This window comes from Acomys russatus, chromosome X, assembly GCF_903995435.1.
Source record: "Acomys russatus chromosome X, mAcoRus1.1, whole genome shotgun sequence".
NCBI lineage: Eukaryota > Metazoa > Chordata > Mammalia > Rodentia > Muridae > Acomys > Acomys russatus.
In genome coordinates, this window is record NC_067169.1 from 399,451 (window position 1) to 419,846 (window position 20,396).

Genomic DNA, 20,396 nt, shown 5'->3' on the forward strand with positions numbered 1-20,396 from the left:
AAAACACTGAGGCTTTTGAAAAGTTGTTCCATTCATTAAGAATGAATGTGACATCCAAGGCCATTCTTACTAATTGATTTACGCCTCACTGTGTAGCCTTGGCTGTCCTGGAGCTTGCTCTGCAGACCGGGCCATGAACTCACAGAGATCCATCTGTTTGTGTCTCCCAAGTGGTAGCGTTAAAGACGTAAAGCACCAAGCCTGGCCATCCAAGGTCATTTTAGTGTGCGTCCATGTAAGCCTCCTTAATATCTAGAAATGGAAAGTTTCTCAGAGAACACTGCTGCTAGCCAAGGATACACTGTGTTGTGAGGTCAGAACCTTATCTTGGGAGGGTCTGCATTCTCTAGCTTCTCAGCTTCTCCCCATATGCCTCGTGTACCCTCACCCCAGTTAACAGCCTCTCCCAAAGAAGGGCCTCAAACCCAGCCTGAGCTACAGATGGCAAATGAGAGGGAGACCAGTAGTCATTCAGACTCCCTATTAAATGGGCTACTCCAGCCAGAGAGTGATGGATCAATCCCTACCTAAAGAGGATTAAAATGGCAGCATGGCTGTACAAGCATGTTTGGGTGGACAAGGCAGAGGTTGGTGAGAAGAAGTCTACCAGAGATGCTATAGGTTAATTTTTTTCCTGCTTATATGTTTGATTTTTAAAAATATAGAAAGAAAGAAAAAGAAAAGGAACATGACTGCTCCTAGATACGGTGGAAGAGAAAGTTTATTATAGATAAGTGAGAGAGTATCACCAGAGGCAGGGACATCTTGGAGAGCCTACAGTGGACATGACAGACCAAGCTGTGCCATGTGAGGAGAGCAGGGACACCAGATGAAATATCCAAAGGTATGAAGAGATTGGGCAACTAAAATGGTTAGATTTATAGGGAAGAGCAGCCCAGCCCCCTGGACTTGAGAGTTTAGGGTAGGGTGTGGGGTATGCCAGCCAGGAGGACCTGGTAGGGGTTGAGGGATATAGAGAGAACCTCTTTGATATGTTAAAATAAGCACCTCAGCCATTTATCCCAGGGTTTGAAACGTGTGTGTGTGTGTGTGTGTGTGTGTGTGTGTGTGTGTGTGTTTGGACAGAAGTCAGTATCTATCTGGTGGCTTCCTCAACCACTCTTCACTTTATTTTTGAGACAGGGTCCTTCAGTGAACCTGCAGCTCACTGGTTGGGCAAGACTGCTGTCCAGCAAGCTCTAGGAACCCTCCTGTCTTTCTGCCTGCCTCCTAGTCCTGGGATTTCCAAGTGTGTTCCCTCCACGCCTGGCTTGTTTTTGGTTTTTTGTTTTTTTTTTCTTTAGACAGGGTCTCACTGTGTAGCCTTGGCTGGCTTGGAACTGCTATATAGACTAGGCTAGCCTCGGATTCAAGAGCTCTGCCTGCCTTTGCCATCCAAATAACTGAGATTAAAGACATGCTCACTCCACCATACCTGTCCATGCCTAACTGTTTACATGGAGTCTAGAAGTCCTCATGCTTGTACAGCAGGCACTTTACTGACTGAACCATGCTCACATAGTCCTCTATGGCAGGAGTCCTGACCCCTTCCCACAAAGCATGGTGTCCTCCCAGTAGCCACAGATATGTCTTGTTTCAGCTGTTTTCTAAGTGTAGTCAATTTTTAGAAAACTGTAGCCATCGGTAAAGGCGGCGTGATATATTCTAGTCCTTCGGGCTTCCTCTATGCAAGGGAAACCTCCCTGCCCACACACACATGCAAGCCTGCCCTTTGCACTCATCTCCTGGAAACCAGAGATGGACAGCTGCTGAATGGGCTGTAGAGTAGAGTTTATGAAAAGGAGCTCCAGCCAGCCTGAAATCCCTCGGTCCTGTGGTGAAAAGTCCAGACCCTTTCAAGGCAAAAACAATCCCAGGAGAGGGAAGCTTTGCCTAGTTGGCTGGCTGGCTGGTTGCTGTTTACAGGTTCCCCTCTGCTTAACTCATGTCTGCGTGCTTGCTTCCAGTCCTCTCTAGTCATGAGAGTGTTAAGGGCAAAACCTTTAGCATTTGTGTGTTGCTTTACAAAATGGTACTCCTCTTCTGAATGTGGTAACAGCCACACACAAAAAAATCTCAAATTATCAAAGCTGCTTTGTGTTCACCTGGGTCTGTACCTTTGACAGTGTCGCTGAGACAAAAAGAAAAAGAGAGAGGGAAAGGGAACAGCAAATTACCCCTGCTATTTAGGTTTGTGTAAGAAAATTGCTTTGAGGGTTATTTTCTTTGTTCTTATTTTCTTTGGCCCTGAGTTGAGGAAAGGCTCCGTTTTTCTTCTTTTTCTCTCATTGAAATTGGAAACTAATTTTTTAATGAAATAACCTCTACCCAGATCTACATTTTAAAGTGCTTAGAAGATACAGCCCTGCTCATCACAGTAGTATGTCAGGGTGCCCCTCCCCCAAGCTCTCCCCGCAGAGGCAGGAGTGAGCTGAAGTGGGCATCAGGCACACTTGCTGGCACACTCAAGCAGCTCCATCCGGATGGCAATTCGGACATGCCAGCCCAGAGGGACCAGTCGGATGAAACGGGAAATGATGGGGGGCCGCAGTAAGTTCTGGACTGTAGAACTCCGGTCTGAGTTTCCATAGAAGACCTAAACAGAGAGAGGAAGTATGGTCATTATTACAATAGAAGGAAAAGGAAAAATGACTCCTAACCAGAGCAAACACATATTCAGGAAACAAGTCAGTTCTCTCCTACCATGAGGGTTCCGGGCCTTGAATTCAGGTTGCCATGCTTGGTGGCAAGTGCCTTTACCTGCTCAGCTATCTCATTGGACCTAGCCTCAATTTTGAACAACAGAAAAGAGTGGATTAACTACAGAAAACTTGCAGCACCTCATAAAATCTGACTAGATGATTGCAAACAGCCACATACTCTGAGAATGTCTGACTATACATGGGGACATTGCACTATTCAAAATGGTAGCCAGTAGCCATGTGTACCCAGTTGAAGTAAAAGTAGATGGAAATTTAGTTTCTCCTCTTATATGTGCTAAGCAAGCACTCTACCACAGCACCGTCTGCCTAGCCCATATTAGCTACATGTCAAGTGCTCAGTAGCATCACATGACTAGTGGTTACCATGTTGGACAGTGCAGATATGACTGTTTTCATCATCACAGACAGTAGTACTATTGGTTTGTTGCTCGAATATGCCTCTTGACTCTTTTTGCAAGTTTTCCATTTTTATCCTTTGCACTTTGACAAAAAAGTTCTGAAAGGGTCCATGCCACACAAGAGAACTGTTCACCTATCCCAAAGATATCCAAGGTGCACTCAAATCAAACTGTGTACCTGCCTCTGAAGTTGGAAGCGAAAGGTTAAATTCGTGTTTCTACTTTGATACAAGTGACAAATGCTTTTTAGGCTTGGGAAAAATAGTTTTTTTAACAAACAAATAAAAACTAAAGGAAAAATTCTGGAAAGGAGAAGGTGGTGTTGACATAAAGAGATGAAAGGCTTGCTTCATGTTTTTCAGGAAGCAACATAAGATGATGAAAACCCTTGACTATTTCTGAGGAAATCATTTTTCACACTCTTTCCAGGGTCACAGTGTTCTGCTCCATGACAGAAGAGCATTTCATTTCCTCCTGTAACTTCCTTCTAGAAATATTTAACAGCTGCACTTAGCTTTATCCATCCACAAAACAGGCAGGCCTTGTTTATAGCACTCTTGCCTTTCTTCCTAGCAACAAGGCCTGAGCTGCCCTCTATAAGCTGTTTGTCCTTGAACTCATTCAAGTCAGAAGGAGGTGAAGAGGAGGTTGATGGAACCTGACCTGAGACTTCGTGAAAAGAGTTGAGCGCTTCCTTCAGAGCCCCAGCAAGGCCTTCACAAGCACAAGGCTTAAGAATGAATTCTAGTGTCTTTTGGAGACTACAACTAGTAAGAGCAGACAATGAAATTAGGAGGTGCAGGAGATATAGCCCAATTGGTAGTGTGAGTGACTAACAAGCACAAAATTTCTGGGTTCTGATCCCCATCACCACATAAACAGATGATAGTACACACCTACAATGCCAGCACTCAGGAGGCGAATGGAGGCAGGAAGATCAGAAGGTCAAGGTTATCTTCAGCCACATAGCAGCTTGGAGACCAGCATGGGATATATGAAACCTTGTCTCAAATAAATAATTAAGTGTGAAAATGTTTTGTCCCAGTGTGTCGAACTCCTCAAAATCTCAACCCATGAATGTCATACTGTGCAAATTGTCATCACTCTCATTATCAGCCACGCATGTCTACTCAACCTGATTAGGTTTCATGAATAATCTGAGGAGAAGTGGGGGCACAGTGATGCATCCCTATAATCCCAGGACTCGAGGAGACAGAGGCAGGCAGATCTCTGTGAGTTCGAGGCCAGTTTGGTCTACAAAAGCAAGTCCAGGACAGCCAGGGCCACACAGAGAAACCCTGTCTCAAAGAACAACAACAACAACAAATAGTCTGAAGAGAACTGGAAGTGGTAACATGTGCCTATAATCCCATCATTCAGGAGATAGAGACAAAGGATCAGGACCATCCTGCACTGCACAGTGACAGAGAAGGAAAGATATAGGAAATGGCCTGCAGAATTCCTTGCTGTTAGGAAAAAAAAAAAAAAAAAAAAAAAGGTTAGAATTTTGAAACAGCTAGTGGCTAGTGAGTTTTCAATTCATTTTTTATTAATTGCCAGGACATCCAGGAGTTTATTCATTCATAGTGAAGATCTAGAACTTGGTTCTCAAGGATTAATAGATTAAGTGTGTCTGGACTGGCACCATCTTTTAAATAGCCATTTAGTCTATGAATAGTACTTCATCTTACTATTACCCATTATTAACATTTTCAAACTTCATTTTAGTATTTTTTTTTCTTATCATGCGCCTCTATGTGTGTCTGTGTGTGGCTCTGTGCACGGGAGTGCAGAAGTCCTTGGAAGCCAGAAGCCCCTGCCTGACTCCCTGGAACTGGCATTACAGAATATTATGATCTGTGTGCTGAGAATAGACTCTGGTTCTCTGTAAGAGGAGTATGTGTTCTTAACCACTGAGCCATATCTCTAGCCTTAAAGTGGCTCACTTGCTGGGCTTCCAAAAGGTTTCTAGCTGTTGATCTCAGTCCATGGAAAGAAGAGACCACAACTGTGCAAATGAGTGATAACAGGTGAGCCAGGCCCATGAAGCCCCAGAGTCAGTGATCCCTTGAGTTTGGAACAGTCCAAAGTGCCAGGGTAGTGTTTTCAAGAGACTATGCTGAGACTGAGAACTGGAAAAATACTATTGTTGCACAAAAGAGGACCATTCATTTACAAACTGCTAGTCTCCCAGGCTACATCTGGGAAAGAGAACAGATCATACAGTGGAGAAGGAACACAGATGACCCAACATGCAGAGGGTTCGGTACTCTGACATAGACACGGGCAGCAGAAGCATAGGAATGGGCCAAGTCCCAAGGGATGTGAGCTGAAGATGCCTTGGAGTGGGCCCACTTACCCGATTGTTTCCAGTCTGATCCTTATAGTAAATCCAGTTCAGGCGTTCATCAGTCCTATATTGCACGCTGTACTTGGTCATCCACTCATCTATGTCACAGCGTCCTTGGGTAAGGATCCCCGAAATCACCTTGATCTCCTTCAAATCTATCTGTAGCCACTGGCTACTGTCCTGATACTTGGAAAGCCAAGCACACCTGCCAGGAATACACCAAATTACCAGCAGCCATCCTCTATAAATGTCTGGAAAAAGCCAACAGGTGCTGAGTTTTGAGGGGCTACTAACACCAAGAGGTATCCTCCCAATTCTGGGCCTTCAACATAGCCCAATTCTCAGGCCTTTTCCCTGACTCCCTTGGCTCTTCCTTCCTTCCTCATCTTTCCAACAGTGTTCATCCTTTGAGCTAAATAATCAGGTTGCAGTGATGTGCTTACAGGCTCTTTCCCCCTCTTCACTATGTGCCTCCAACACCAAGGAACTTAACCCATCCTGCCACCAGTGTACTTGCAGTCCTTGGCACAACAAGGCACTCAGTCGTGGTTTGTTGAACAAGTGCTTTCTGTGCCATCCATTGATGAGACAGACCTAATTTTTCAAAGCAAAAGTTTTCAAATCCTAAGAAAAATCAGAAAGAACGACTCCTGGGCTGCCTGCCCTACTTACCCAAAGCCTTGACTGTTGAGCCGGGCCTTGTTTGCTGTCCATGAGGAGTACCAGCCTACGTACTGCTCTGGGTTAGAGCAAGTGATCTGATCTGGCGTGACCTCCCCTGACTCGAAACCCAGGGGCTTGTGATATGGGCATTCTGAGAAGAAAAAACAGCACACACTCAAACACCCAAATCTCTAGCCAGAGTGGCGGCATATGTAGCATGCAAAGTCCCAGCTCCTCTGGGCTGCCCTGAGAAAGTATTGAGATCTCATTCCCAAAACCAAAAGAAGAAATGAATCTCTACTGAGAATTCCAACAGGAAATGGCTTAAAAAAAAAAAAAAAACCAAAGCAGAAACATTGAAACTTTGCAGGTGGAGGACATTTTATTTCTCAGCATGGTACCGGATACAGAGAGCTAGACCTACCACATTTATATGCTCACACAGGATGAAGGTAACTGAATTAAAGGGATTGCCATAGAGACATTCACTCAACATTCATAAAAGCAGGGGGGTGAGGGGTGCGGAGCTGGTTCTATGGCAACCTCATGGGGGGGGTGAGAGAAATGCATCGCCTCCCTCATCAACTTAGAGCCCTAGATGCCAAGAGGTCCGCAGCGAAATAGCATATTGAAATGCCAGGCATCTGGCTTTAGTTCCCTCATTATCACAGGTTGAACTGTGCTGAATAAGAACATTAGGGTTTCTAATTATTCTTGAGCAGCAGATGATGCCAATTATAGGAATAAAACAATGGTGAGCAGCAAAAATGGCAATTAGATACTGAGACTGACTTCCTGTAAATTGTCACTTTCTCACTGTCTGAAAAAAAAAATAGAGGACGACTGAAGAGGCATCAGATGATAGGGAGTACTTTCTTCTAAATGGGGACAGCCAAAGTAGTCCTTATAGGCTAGTTGCCTGCTTCTCCCTTCCCTTTGTAACTAAGTCCTCACATAAAACCAGCATTGGGTTACCCTTGCCAATTGACAACCTAGCATCTATTCTCCCTTTTGATTTGAAAAACAAAAATGTTTATTAAAGACAGCAGTGTGTACTTGCTTTACACACACACACACACACACACACACACACACACACCACACCACTTTCTGAAAAGGCCCTACCCTGCCCTGAGATGCCATAAACAGGATAGCTGCAGGCTTCAGGCTAGGATGGCTCAGCTTCTTCCTACTTGTGTCTATCTCTTACTGTGTCCAGGCTTGAGAGGACAGCATTTGTAGATTATCAAGTACTCAAGGCCTTGGAGTCTATTGAAACCATGCCAATTTTCAGGAAAGTAGTGGTTTTATGAGCCACTCAATCACACTTGGTGTGGCCAAATCATTGGAAGAGCTTATTAAGAATGCAGTGTCTAGGATTCCACTCCCAGAGTGGAGGATTTTTAAGAAGCATACTTTCAAAGTGCATTTTTTAAAAGCTTTGGCCTGCCAGGGAAGGCATTTTGTGGGCTGGTAGATTGAGAGATCCAGACACACAGGCCCCAACTCCCCTCCAGCCTGCAGGATAGGGTCAAGCTACCAAAAGGAGGGACAAGATCTCAGTGACAGAAAACAGGGTTTTAATGGGCCTTCCCTTGTCACTTAACCTGTTTGGTTTGGTTTGAGGGAGGACAAGGTTTCATGTAGCCCAGGTGGGCTTCAAACTAACTACAAACACCGGCCCAGCCTTGATCTTCCTGCCTTCATTTCCTGAATGCTGATATCATAGGCCCATACCCACCACCCTAACCTCCTCGGGTACTTTAATATGTAAGGGTTTTTTTTTCCTTTGTTTACCATGAAGGCAAATGTGCCAACAAGCACTTTACCAAATGAGCTACATTTCCAGCCTTACCCTGTTCAATTCTAACTGGCTATCTCTAAGTCAGTTCTACTTTGAACATCTAAGGACCAAATTCCTTTGCTTTTTTGCCCGTTCTCTTCAGGGCCACGGGATATAGGAAAGAGGCAGAAAAGAAGGAAAATCTTGTTACTATCTTCCGGTCATTGTTTTGTGGCAGTTTGCTCTTTCCATTGAACTTACACTGACTCTCTTGCTTTGCTTCCCACATCACCGATGTGACAGGAGTAGGCTAGAAACCTCCATAGCAGCGTCCTCAGAGACCTGGGGAGGCTTACTCAGCAGTTGAGATTGTATGGTTTGCTTGAGATCCAAGGCCTTTTTTTTTTTTTGGAGGCCTGGGGCTAAAGCTCAATTGGTAGAGGGCTTACCTTGTCCTGAGTTTCATCCTTAGAACCTGGCCATAGTTGTGCACAACTGTATAGAAGTTAAGAGCAAGAGGATAGAGGGGTTCAAAGACATCCTTGGCTACATAGTTGAGGCCAGCCTGAAATACCTTAGTCCCTGTGTCAGAAAGAGAAGAAAAGAAAGGAAGAAAGGAAAGAAGAGAAAAGAAAAGGGAGGATGAAACTATAAAGATGTATTTTATTTATCCAGGTTGTTCTCACTCTCCAGGGCACACCTGCCTCCATTCACCAATGCTGAGGTTACAGATACAGTAAATGCCTAGTTTTTCTTTTTGTTTGGGGCTTGTGTTGTGTTTGTTTTGTTTTGTTTTGATCAGGTTTCACTTTGTAGTGCTGGCTAGCCTGGAGCTTGGTATGTATACCAGGCTGGCCTCAGGCTCATAAACCTGCTTGTTTCTATCTCATAAGTGCTTGGATTAAAAGTGTGTGCCTCCACACACACCCTGTGAAGTCTAGAGTTTTGTGTGGATGCTGGGACTTGAAACCCAGGTTGTCAAGCTTACAAAGAAAGTATTCTTACTCACTGACCCATCTCAACTCACCAGGCCCATCACACTTTTTCTATAGTCATTTCACTCTTAAAGGAAAATCTCCCATCTTTCATGGCTCAAGTGACCCTTGACTACTAGATGGATAAGGGTACATATGTAATGTGTTGCTAATGTACTTTACAACATATTAGCTTGCTTTATCCAGTTTATATTTTAATGAGTCTGTAGGTGTGAAGTCCAGACTTATTTATAAAGACTATTCAGCACTAAAGTAAAAGGAAGGGATTGCTCAGTGGTAGAGTATTTCCCTAACATGGACAAGGTCCTGGTGTATAGCTCACTGACTGAACACTTGCCTAGCACATGTGAGGTTCTAGGTTCAAACCCTAGCACCACAAAAGAAAACAAAGTTAACCTGAAGAAACCCAAAGAAAACTAAGCCTTTTGGGACATGCCTACAATCTCAGCTCTCAGGACAATCGTGAGTTCAAGGTTATGCTTGGCTACATTAGATCCTGTCTAAAAAAGGCAGGACAGGGCAGCTCTGGAACATTTCTGAAAAGAAATTCCTGAGAGCTGTGAATATTACTGTGTGTGTGTGTGTGTGAGAGAGAGAGAGAGAGAGAGAGAGAGAGAGAGAGAGAGAGAGAGAGAGAGAGAGAGAGAGAGAGAAAGAACTGAAAATATATAACAATAATAGAATGTAGAATAATCAAAGAATAATGTTTATAAAAGATTATACATGTATATATAAAATAGAATATAAATCTGTAATGAAAATGAAGTATTAAGGAACTATTGGATTGTCTTTTTCTTTTTGTAGTGCTGAGGATTGAACCTGAAGCTTCACACATGTGAGGCAAGTATTCTACCACTAAGCTATATCCCTAGCCTGAACCCCTGGATTTCTTAAGCTTTCCCATGCCCCCACCCTCAGGAGGCCAGGTCAATCTTAGCTCAACTTGGAAAAGGCAGAGTTGATATTGGTAATACTTTTAGCTGATGCTAAAGAAGGTCCCTGGTCTTCTTCCTTGTGGGTGGAGTCCCTAGATTTTATCCTAACTACCTCCATGCACTTTTTCAGCAGCTCTGAGTGACAACATCCGTGCTTCTGTGCTTTCTAGGACCTTCCTTCAAAAGGCAGGCCCTGATGGAAGCGCTCAATGTCAAGATACAGACACGTGAAGTGGTGTTCTTGGCATTCCATGAGAACTGAATGAGTGACCAAAAAATGACATCTGGAATTTTGAGTCTACTGCCTCGAATCTTTTCACTTACAGAACAGCCAGTCAACACAATGAACCAACCATTTCACGCTGACATGTTTGTTTTTCTTCCTACCTGAAAATATCTGGAAAAATAAACACTGTAAAGAAAATGCATATGCTAAGATATAGTTTCATGTTAGAACCTCAAGTTCATGGCAAGTCCATAGGGGACCAAACTAGCTCCAACTCTAGGATCTCCTCAGCCCCTCAGTCAGTTGACTTAATAAACCAATTCCCCATAAACACTCTCTGTCCAATTCCTTTTTTTCTTTCTGTATTTCTAATGTGTTTGTTTATTTGGGGAAGTGGTTGAAAGGATTGTGCACATGTGGAGATCGGTGCTTGTATCGAGGTTGGAAGACAACAAGAGTCGCCCTCTTCTTCCTCTGTGTCATCAGGCACCTTAGCCTATTGAGCCATGCCACTGGCCCTATTCCTTTATCTTTGACATAGTGTCCTCTGTAATCCAGGCTGGCTTCAAACTCTCTATGTAGCACTGAGCATGGCCTTGAAAGAATGATCCTCCTGCTTCTACCTCAGGAATGCTGGGATCATGAACCCAGAAATGGACCCCAGAGCTTGGTATGTGCTAGGCAGGCACTCTGCCAATAGTGCTATATCCCCAGCCCTCTCTCTAATTTTCAAGACTCTTCTTTGGAGTGAAATTCTAATATAGCTCATGTCCCTCCTGGAAACATTTCATTGAAAACAAAAGTTAGTGTTGAAGTGGGAGGTCAGACACAATGATGAGAAAATAACAGTATGTCATAGTCAAGCCAACAGGTAAAAGGAATGGCAAGGCTCTGAGGAAAACTACAAAGCTAGTTTTGGCCTGCTCCAGCTGGCTTCCAACAAAGCCCTCTTCTCCTAGGCAGCTTCTCACTTACTAGATGGTTATACTGTTCCATGTATTCTGGTATCTAACTCGAACAGATTGAATTGTGGATAAAGACTACTTCTAATAAAGCTTCCATCCTTATCACAGGAAAAGGACTACCTCCTACTGCACCCAAAGGTAAGCAAGGACAGGAAAATGGTAGACCAAGACATAGAAATCTAGACAATAGAGACAACCCTTTGCCATTGCAGGACACTCTAGCGACTGGACTCACTTTCTGCTTTGTTTCCTCACCTGCTAAAAGCCTTTTGCTTGCTAAAAGAAACCAAACCATGACCACTTGCATGCTTTACCTGTGCCCTAGTGTGATTCGTCCCCTTCTAGGGCACAAGAATGGAAACTTCATGGGCTGGAGAGATGGCTCAGTGGTTAAGAGCACTGCCTGTTCTTCCAAAGGACCCGGGTTCAATTCCCAGCACCCACATGGCAGCTCACAACTGTCTGTAACTCCAAGATCTGACACCCTCACACCAACACACATAAATTTTTTTAAAAATTTAAAAAAATGAATGGAAACTCCTGCTGCAGTTAGGATTAGTGTGTCTTCCTTCAGGAGGAAGCTATCGCCCCATCCATAGCAGAAAAAAAATGTCCATTTCCACTAAATGGTAAACCTCAGTATGGCTGAGCCGATGCCTTTGTTCCTGTCTTTCTATCAATGGCCAACACACCACAAGTATGTGGTTAAAGTCATTGACCAGATTCATACATGCATTACTAGAGAAAGTCCTTTAAGATTGGGCAGATCACATCAACATTTAACAGCTGCAGGAGTCCTTGTCACCAAGTATAATGGGATGACATCCCTGAGGAAGCCCCACTTCACTTCACTGAACATCCTTCCTGTCCTCCAACTGCCCACCTTTCCCTGAGGAAGAAACTGAGTTTCTGTTGTGAAAGAGATTGGAGGACACTGTCATAACCAGGAGAGGCATGGCTTTCATGCACGGTTGGCCCTGGGCCATGAAAAAGATTAAGCCTTGCAATTATTTGTAGGGACAATGCAGGCCTCTGCAAGTCTGCTCTAATTTCTCAGTGTAAAACCTCTCAGGAGGCAACAAAACAAAAGAACAAATGTCTACTAAAGGCTACAGTTGTCCAAGTCCAGCACAATGACACCTTGTCCCATTTATTTCGCCTAACAGCCCCAAAGAGCAGGGTCACCAAACTGCCAGCAGTTCTCACCTTGTGGGTTGCAACCACTTTGGCAAACTTCTATCTCCAAAATATTTACATGATGATTCTTAACTAACAAAATTGCAGTTCTGAAGTACAACAAAAGTAATTTTATGGTCGGGGGTCACCACAACATGAGAAACTATAGAGCCCCTCCATTTTGGCTTAACTGATAATGCATGAAATGACAGTAATTTGGTTTCTAGAACTGAGTCAACTTGTTTAGTTTACTACATTCTTGCCCTCTCTATCCTCATAGCTGATTTGGAGACAGCCCGACTCCAAGTATATATTATAGACTCCTCATCAATCACAGGATATAAAAACACGCCCACTCCTCTGATACCTGTAAGGAAGAGATTTTCCCCACTCTGATTAAATTTCAGATTGTATTGACAGTTGGATCTTATCTGACCATCTCAGGCAAGCCAGGGAGGGAGAGAGCCTGGCAGCTGTTGCCAAACAGTATGTTGAAAGCAGTGGCCAGTGTAAGATGCAAAGCTCACAAGCCAACTTGAGAGAAAGCCAAGCAGAAGAATTGAAAGTTGGAAGGAGGAATGCCAGGGTGTTGAGCCACTCACCTGGAATACAGTCTAAGGAGGCAGCTCCAGCAGACCAAAGAGCATTGACCCCTCCCTGGCAATCACACTTGCATGCTTTTTGGTACCAGGGGTCCTCACCCTCATCCTGCAAGCAGCCAGAGGGGCACAAGTCACAAAAGTTGTAATCAAATGCAACTGACCAGCTTGCCACAAGAAGCTTGTTTGCAAAGGTCAGACACATTCAACACACAGTGGCCACTCATCTTTGAGTCTATATTACTTTTTTGCTTGGGTTGTTTATAGACAGGTTCTCTCTCATATATCCCAGGCCAAGTCTAAGCTCACTATGTAGCAGAGAATGAGATTGAACTCCTGATCCTCCTGTCTCCACCTCTGAGGGCTAGGCTTATAGATGGGTGGCACTTTGCCCAGTTTGTAGGATGCTTCAAATCAAATCAAGACCATCATGAATGCTAAGCAAACAGTCTACTATCTAAAGTATTTCCCAGTTATACATTACTTTTTTAAAAAATGTATGTGTGCATGTTACATTCAGGTGCACATCTACTTGTCTACTCATATATGTGTGGGGGCTAGAGGACATTTTGTGTGTCATTCTCAGGAATTCAATTTACTTCCTTTGAGGCAGGTTCGCTTCTTGGCCTGGAGCTCACCAATTAGGCTAGACTAGTTGGCCAGCATGCCACAGGGATTCTCTTGCTTCACTTCCCCAGCAATGGGATTACAAACTCCGGCCACCCTGTCCAGCATCTTTATGAATTCTATGGATTTACCAAATGAGCCAGCCTTCTGTCCCCTTTTAGTTTTGTTTCAAAGCTGGGTCTCATTCAGCACAGGCAGATGGATCTCCAGGTCTTGGTGTAGCCAATGATGGCCTTGAGTCTTCGGATCCTCCTGCTTCTACATCCCACAAGCTAGGATTAAAGAAATGGTCCACCATGCCCTTCTCATCTTTGATTCTAAATGAGTAAATATGTGTCACTATAGGTGACCAGATGACTATCTCTTAGGGCCACCTATGTACACAAGGGTAAGGGTCACCTTCTTGGGGATAGAGTTCCAGTAAAAGGTGGGACTCTTCTACTCACTAAAGGGGCCTTTTATTTTTAATTTATACATTCACTTTACATGCCAATCATAGCCCACCTCCCTCCTCTCCTCTCAGTCCCTTTCTCCCTCCCTCTTCCCTTATCTCCCGTCATCTTGTCCTCAGGAAGGGGGAGTCCCTTACTACTAATGCACCCCAGCACTTCAAGTTGCCTCAAGACTGAACTTAAGGCAGCCAACTTTAGAACTACCTGTGCTAAAACATGACTATAATTCCAGCCCTTGGAAGATAGAGATAGAAGGGTCAAGAATTTAAGGTTATCATCAGCTATTATCAAGTTCCAGACCAGCCTGGGCTACATGAGAACTTGCTTCAAAGAAAAAAAGCAACAATGACAAGAAAAATCAATAATGGCAGCAAAACATGCCAATCTAACTGGGTGTGGCATCTGGGCCACATACAAAAATCCTGTCTCAAGAACAAAGAAACCCCACCAATCTTACTATGGGTGCATCTAGGTGTTAAATCATTTGCCTAGAATGGGCAAGGGTACCTAAAATAGGTCTGGATGGATTTTTTTTAGATTTTTTTTTTTTTTGGTTTTGTTTTTCTTATTTTCTTGTTTTGGGACACAGTTTCTTGTATCCCAGGATGGCTTTAAACTCTCTATGTAATCAAAAAGGAGCTTGAAATGACACTCCCTATACTCCCTGTTCTGGGATTATAAGCGTGCACATCCACATCTATTTTATGTAGTGCTGGACCATATATGCTAGATGAACAGTATGCCAACTGAGCTATGACCCTAGCTTCTATCCCACCCTTCCTTCCTTCTTTCTTTCTTTCTTTCTTTCTTTCTTTCTTTCTTTCTTTCTTTCTTTCAAGTCAGGGTCTCACTTTGTAGCCCAGGCTTGCCTGGAAACTCATTGTGTAGCCAGGCTAGCACTGAGTGCCTCAGTGTACTGAATGCTGGAATGATAGGGCTAAGCTTAGTATAAAACTTTAAAAACACACACACACACATTTGAAAGAGGGCTGGGGAGATGGCTCAGTGGGTAAGAGCACTTGCTGTGCAAATATGAGGACCTGAGTTCAAATCTCCAGTACCCAGGCAGAAAGCTGGGCATGGCTCCATATGCCTGTTGCCCCAGTTTAGAAGGATAGAGATGAGCGATTTAAGTAGCTCATGGCCAGCTCACCTAGCCAAAAAATCAAGCTTCCAGTTTAGTGGGAGAGCCTGACTCAAGGCAATAAGGGATAGAACAATAGAGGAAGACAGCCAATCTTCCTGTGGCTTTCAAATGAATGTGCATAGGCATGCACACCTTTACACTCAGGTAATACCCCCCAACCCATCCCACCCACCCACCCACAAATAAAATAATATGCATTTGAAAAAAAAAACTCTCAGGCTTCAGGTGTAGGGAGTACAGTGCAAATCACTTGCTTAGCATGCACAAGGCCCTGGATTTCACCCTCAATACTCTTCCTCCAAATACATTAATTTTATTTCAAAAGCAATAATGACAAAAACCCCATCTCTCTTACTGTAACATACCTCTGCCGATGATAATCCCAATGTGGCTGAGCAAAAGAACAGGAGAAGGAAAACAAAATTAAGAAAAGAGAGAGAGAGATGCCACATATTCAGTAATCACATGGGAAAGCAACGTGAAAATAATGCCATAGAAGTTAAGAAGCTATTCTAGAGGAAGTCCAGCTGAGGATGCATTCACCAGGAGAAACTTCCACCAGGAGAAACTTCCACCGGTGCCAGGAAATGAGGTAAGGAAAGGATGGCAACTCTTATTTTTGTTCCTTATGGAATTGTGGACAATACATTAACATAGCAAAGCAATGTGCAATGCAACTTTCTTTTATAAACTACATGGTTTATTTTTGTGAGAGGTTGGGTAAAGTGGGAGGAGTGAGAGCCCCGTTGCACCAATGCGGGACTCAGAGGAAAGTTTGCAGAAGTCTGATTCTCTCCTTGCATCGGGCTTGGCAGCAAGTGCCTTCACCTGCAGAACCATCTTAACAGCCTCAGGGCACCTTTATTTCTCACTGTCAATATCAATACTATTAACATAATATGAACCTTTCCAGCTCCCCCTTTTTTGCAGAAAAGACTTTTTTATATTTTTAAAAATAATTTTTGAGGTTATAATGGAAACATTTCTCCCTTCCCTTTCCTTCCTCCATACCCTTCCACATACCCCTCTCCACTCTCCTTCGAATTCATCTCATTTTTCTCTAATTATTATTGCATGCATGTATGTAGATGTGTGCGCGCACACACACACACACACACACACACACACACAGTGTAATGTTACTTGTATGTATGTTTTCAGGGCTGACTGGCGCTAGGCTACCTTCCCTGAGGCAGACCACCTATCTCACTCCCAAATTTCTTCAGCTGCTTCCTCCAGTCAGTGTTGTTTGCTAGTTTTATTTTGGGGAACACAGAGCCTGGACCATGCTAAGCCTGCAATCTACCACTGAGTTACATCCCTAGCCCCTTCAATCACTCTCCTCCTCCTCTTCTCCTCCTCCTTTTTCTCCCTCTGTTTCTTTTCTTTTCTTTTTTCTTTTTTTGAAAGACAGAGTCTTGAGTACCACATGCCATGGCTTGCCTCCAATTTGTTCTTTTTGCCAAGAATGAGATTTAAATCTTGACCTTCTTGCCTCCATCTTCCCGTTGCTAGGATTATAGACATGCACCACGAAACCTGGTTTATGTGGTCCTGGGGGTTTAATTCATTCATGCTAGACAAGCATTCCAGCAAATGAACTACATCTCTAGCCCTTCAGGCAGTTTTCTGTGTGAATTTTAAAAAATGCATTTGATGTTAGCAATTAAAAAGTGGAACAGAACCAACATGGTTTCAGGAGGTACGTGGGAGAGGAAGAAACTTGGAACTTTTCATTTTTAGCGGTAGAGACCTGGCATTTACTAAAACGATCTGCATCCATTACGTTTCTCATGGTTGTATCAAAATATCCACAGGGAGAGCCTTTAGACGGGATTTATTTTGGCTAAGAGTTCAAGGATGTACTCTGTCACGGCAAGGAAGGTGTAGTGATGGTATGAACAGCTATAGCTGTGGCCGCAGGATCTTGAAGCAGCTGGTCACGCCACATACCACAGAGATACTTGCACATCCACACTTATTAACCACTAGTTACAGTAGCCACAATATGGAACCAGTCTAAATGCCCATCAACAGGGAAATGAGAAAGAAAATGTGGCATGTATGCACAATAAAGAATGAAGTTCTGCCGTTAAAAAGTGGCTTGCCAATGAGTGACAGGATGCTATGCTGTATAAAATATATATATGTTCACCAGGATAAAACAAAACAAAGAAAGATTATTTCTATTTATCAAGCTAAAGGATTTTTAATATTTTTTTCTTTAAAAAATAATTTTTTAAAAGTTTTTTACCTCAAGGAATAGGAGGTTTTGAATGGGTTTTGATGGGGGAGGAGGCAATGCTTATTATAACAATAGACCAAAAGTCTCACAGAAAAGTGTCAGCTCTTCTGACAAAAATAAACATTTAAAGAGACTTTCTTAAAAAAATGCATTGGGGAGTTTCCTTTCTAAGCAATGTTGGACTTCATTTTTCTTTCCTTTTTAACTTTCCCTTTACTGATTACATCTTCCTCTACTCCACCCTTTGCTCCTCCTTTCCCTTCTCCTGCTGCTGATGTTCCTTCTCTTCTTTGTTCTCTTCCTTCCTGTCTCTGCTTAAATATGCAATGCGGGAATCGATTCCCAGTTGCCTCACTCTGTCACACTCACATTAAGAGCAGTTTTGCTGTGGTGGCACATTACTGTAATCTCAGCTCTTCAAGGGGAAGAGGCAGGAGGACTGGGAGTCTAAAGCCAGCCTCGGCAGCATGGTAAGTCTGAGTGAGATGAGCCTGTCTCATAAAAAAATAATGTGAAGCCATCCTGGACTACCTAGCAAAATCCCATCTCATAGACAAACAATGGGGTCTGCATTTAAGAATACTGGATACTCTACCAGTGATCCAAGGTGTAATTCCCAGCACCCATGTGGTAGCTTGCAACCATCTATATCTCTTGTCCCAAATAGACCCTATTCCCTCTTCTGGCCTCTGAGAGTACCAGGCATACAGACAGACAAAACATTCATACACATAAAAATAATAATAATTAAAACAACAACAAAAGGGGTATTTTTAGTTGGGCTATTGGTTAGAAATTTTTATTGAGATTTGTCTATAATGTATAAAAGATAATAAACCACAATAAAATATAAATTCCATACATATAATCTGGGACCATTAAAAGTGTCAGCATTCCTCCCTGGCCATCCTCTCTGACACAGGGTCTCATTATTTAGCTGTCTTGGAACTCACTATGTAGACCAGGCTGGCCTTGAACTCACAGAGATCTGTCTCCTTCTTCCAAGTGCTGGAATTAATAGTGTGCACCACCATACCTGGCACTATACGTTTTTCTTATTGGTTCTCCTCCTTCACTCCCTTTCCTTGTTTTCTGTTCTGCTCTCATCCTCCTGGCTTTCTTCCTACCTTCCAATAACGAACTCCCTGTCTGCTTTCATGTCACATGTATGCTGTTAACCCCACCCCAAGACCTTTCCTTTTCCTCTCATTCTTTCCTAGGAAAGAAGACATGAACTATTCGCCTTCCTGAGTCTGGCTAATTTTGCTTAACATAATGATTTCCAGTTCCATCCACTCTCTTGCAAATGTCATAGTTTCACTTTTCTTTATAGCTACATGCATAAAATTCCATTGTGTGTATGTCTTCCTTCCCTCCTCTCCTCTCTCTCTCTCTCTCTCTCTCTCTCTCTCTCTCTCTCTCTGTGTGTGTGTGTGTGTGTGTGTGTGTGTGTTGACACAAGATCTCACTATGGGTATATGGTCTCACTGGTCTTACTATACCCATGGCTATCCTGGAACTCATTATGTAGACCAAGCTGGCCTGGTCTACAAAAAAATCTACCTGACTCTGCCTCCTGAATGCTGGGATTAAGGACCACACCCTGCTTATATATGGTGTTTATATCATAGGTTGACTTAAAGTCGTGTGGGTAAATACTCAAGAATAGTAAACCTAGATCATATTGTAGTTCTAGTTTTAGGGCTCTTGGGGGGAGGGAACCTCTATGCTGATTTCCATAGTGGCTATACCAGTTTAGACACCCACCAACAGTGAATATGTGTTCTTCTCACCCACCCAAACTTTTCCATGTAAAACTTAACAGGTAAACATGCAAACATGCATGTGTGTGCTCCTGTATATGTGTATGCATGCATGCATGTATGTATGTATGTATGTATGTATGTATGTGTATGGGGAGTCAAAGGACAGCCTCAGATGTTCCTCAGGAACTATCTACCTTTTTTTTGTCAAGGTACAGCCATTTCCCTAAGGTCCTGGAAATGGACAAGTAAGCTAGGTTAGCTGTTCAGCAAGCCCCAGGGGTCCTCCTGTCTCCTCTTCCCCACTGTGCCCAGATTTTTTTATTTGATTTCTGGGGATTAAACAGATTTTTTTCTACTTGTCTATCAGGTATTTTGCCAGCTGAGCTCTCTCATCAGTCTGAATTTGCTTGCTTTTATTACTCTGTCATTTGTTATAAGGAGTCTCAGCCATGAACCTTAGAATGAATAAGTAAAATATATTAATTTTCTTCTCATTAGTTCCAAAGCCCCACTTCTTTTCAACAAAACAAATCCATTTATTTCTGTTCCAGCTAGAAAACAATACACACCTACTGTAAATTTTTCAACAGAAACCGGAGTGTAGACAGGAGAAACTGGAAGCCCCTCCTATAACTACCTTGTTATTTAACAACAGAATCTTATGCCCATGAAAAGCTTTCCGGGTGAGAGTCGATACTCTCATGATTCTAAAAAGTACTAATTAAAGAATAGATATTCTGTAGCCACATTGGTCCACTCACTGTGAGGCTAGAACTGTATTGGGGCACAGACCCTGTGGAACAGAAGCCTGGATCTCTATATGGGGCAACTTGAAGACCTGGAATAAATAGACCACTCGACAATACCCATAGTGATGCTGGGGCTGTAATGGAAGTCAAAGAATCATATCTTCTAAATCTAGTCAGCAACTTCATTGGTAGCCACCACACTGGTAGCTCTTCTAGAATGTTGTTCCACTGTTAGCCACCTGTTATAGGCAAAACTGACCCTTTAGGGTAGCAGTGAAAGTGAAGGAATGCCATTTTTGTTGTTTCTGAGTCTGGTTCTTTTGTTTTTGTTTATGTTTTTTGATACAGTATCTCATATACCCCGGATGGCATCAAACTTACTATGTGGCCAAGGCTGGCCTTGAAATCTTAATTACCCAATGCCCACTTCCTAGGTGCTAAGATTACAGATATGTGGCTCAATGCTGGGTTTGGGAGTTCACCATAGTACTCACTATGGTCTAATTGTTTGGACCTGTTCAATTCTGATGTTGAAATCTGTTCTCCAATGTGATAGCATCAGGAGATGGAGGTTTTTGAAGGCGATTAAATCACTTT

The 20,396-nt window shown here is 43.1% G+C and overlaps 1 protein-coding gene across 1 annotated transcript; it reads right to left on the reverse strand.

Annotated features, from left to right (window-relative positions):
• Nucleotides 1-1,982: 1,982 nt before the first annotated feature.
• Nucleotides 1,983-15,593, reverse strand: Rs1 (retinoschisin 1). The gene is made up of 5 exons (XM_051141725.1): nt 15,405-15,593; nt 12,817-12,922; nt 6,144-6,285; nt 5,481-5,676; nt 1,983-2,596 (listed from the first exon to the last, which is right to left on the reverse strand). Exons 1-5 carry the CDS (start codon nt 15,489-15,491, stop codon nt 2,444-2,446), a joined length of 684 nt encoding a protein of 227 aa, XP_050997682.1. The 5' UTR covers nt 15,492-15,593; the 3' UTR covers nt 1,983-2,443.
• Between the last annotated feature and the right edge of the window lie 4,803 nt (nt 15,594-20,396).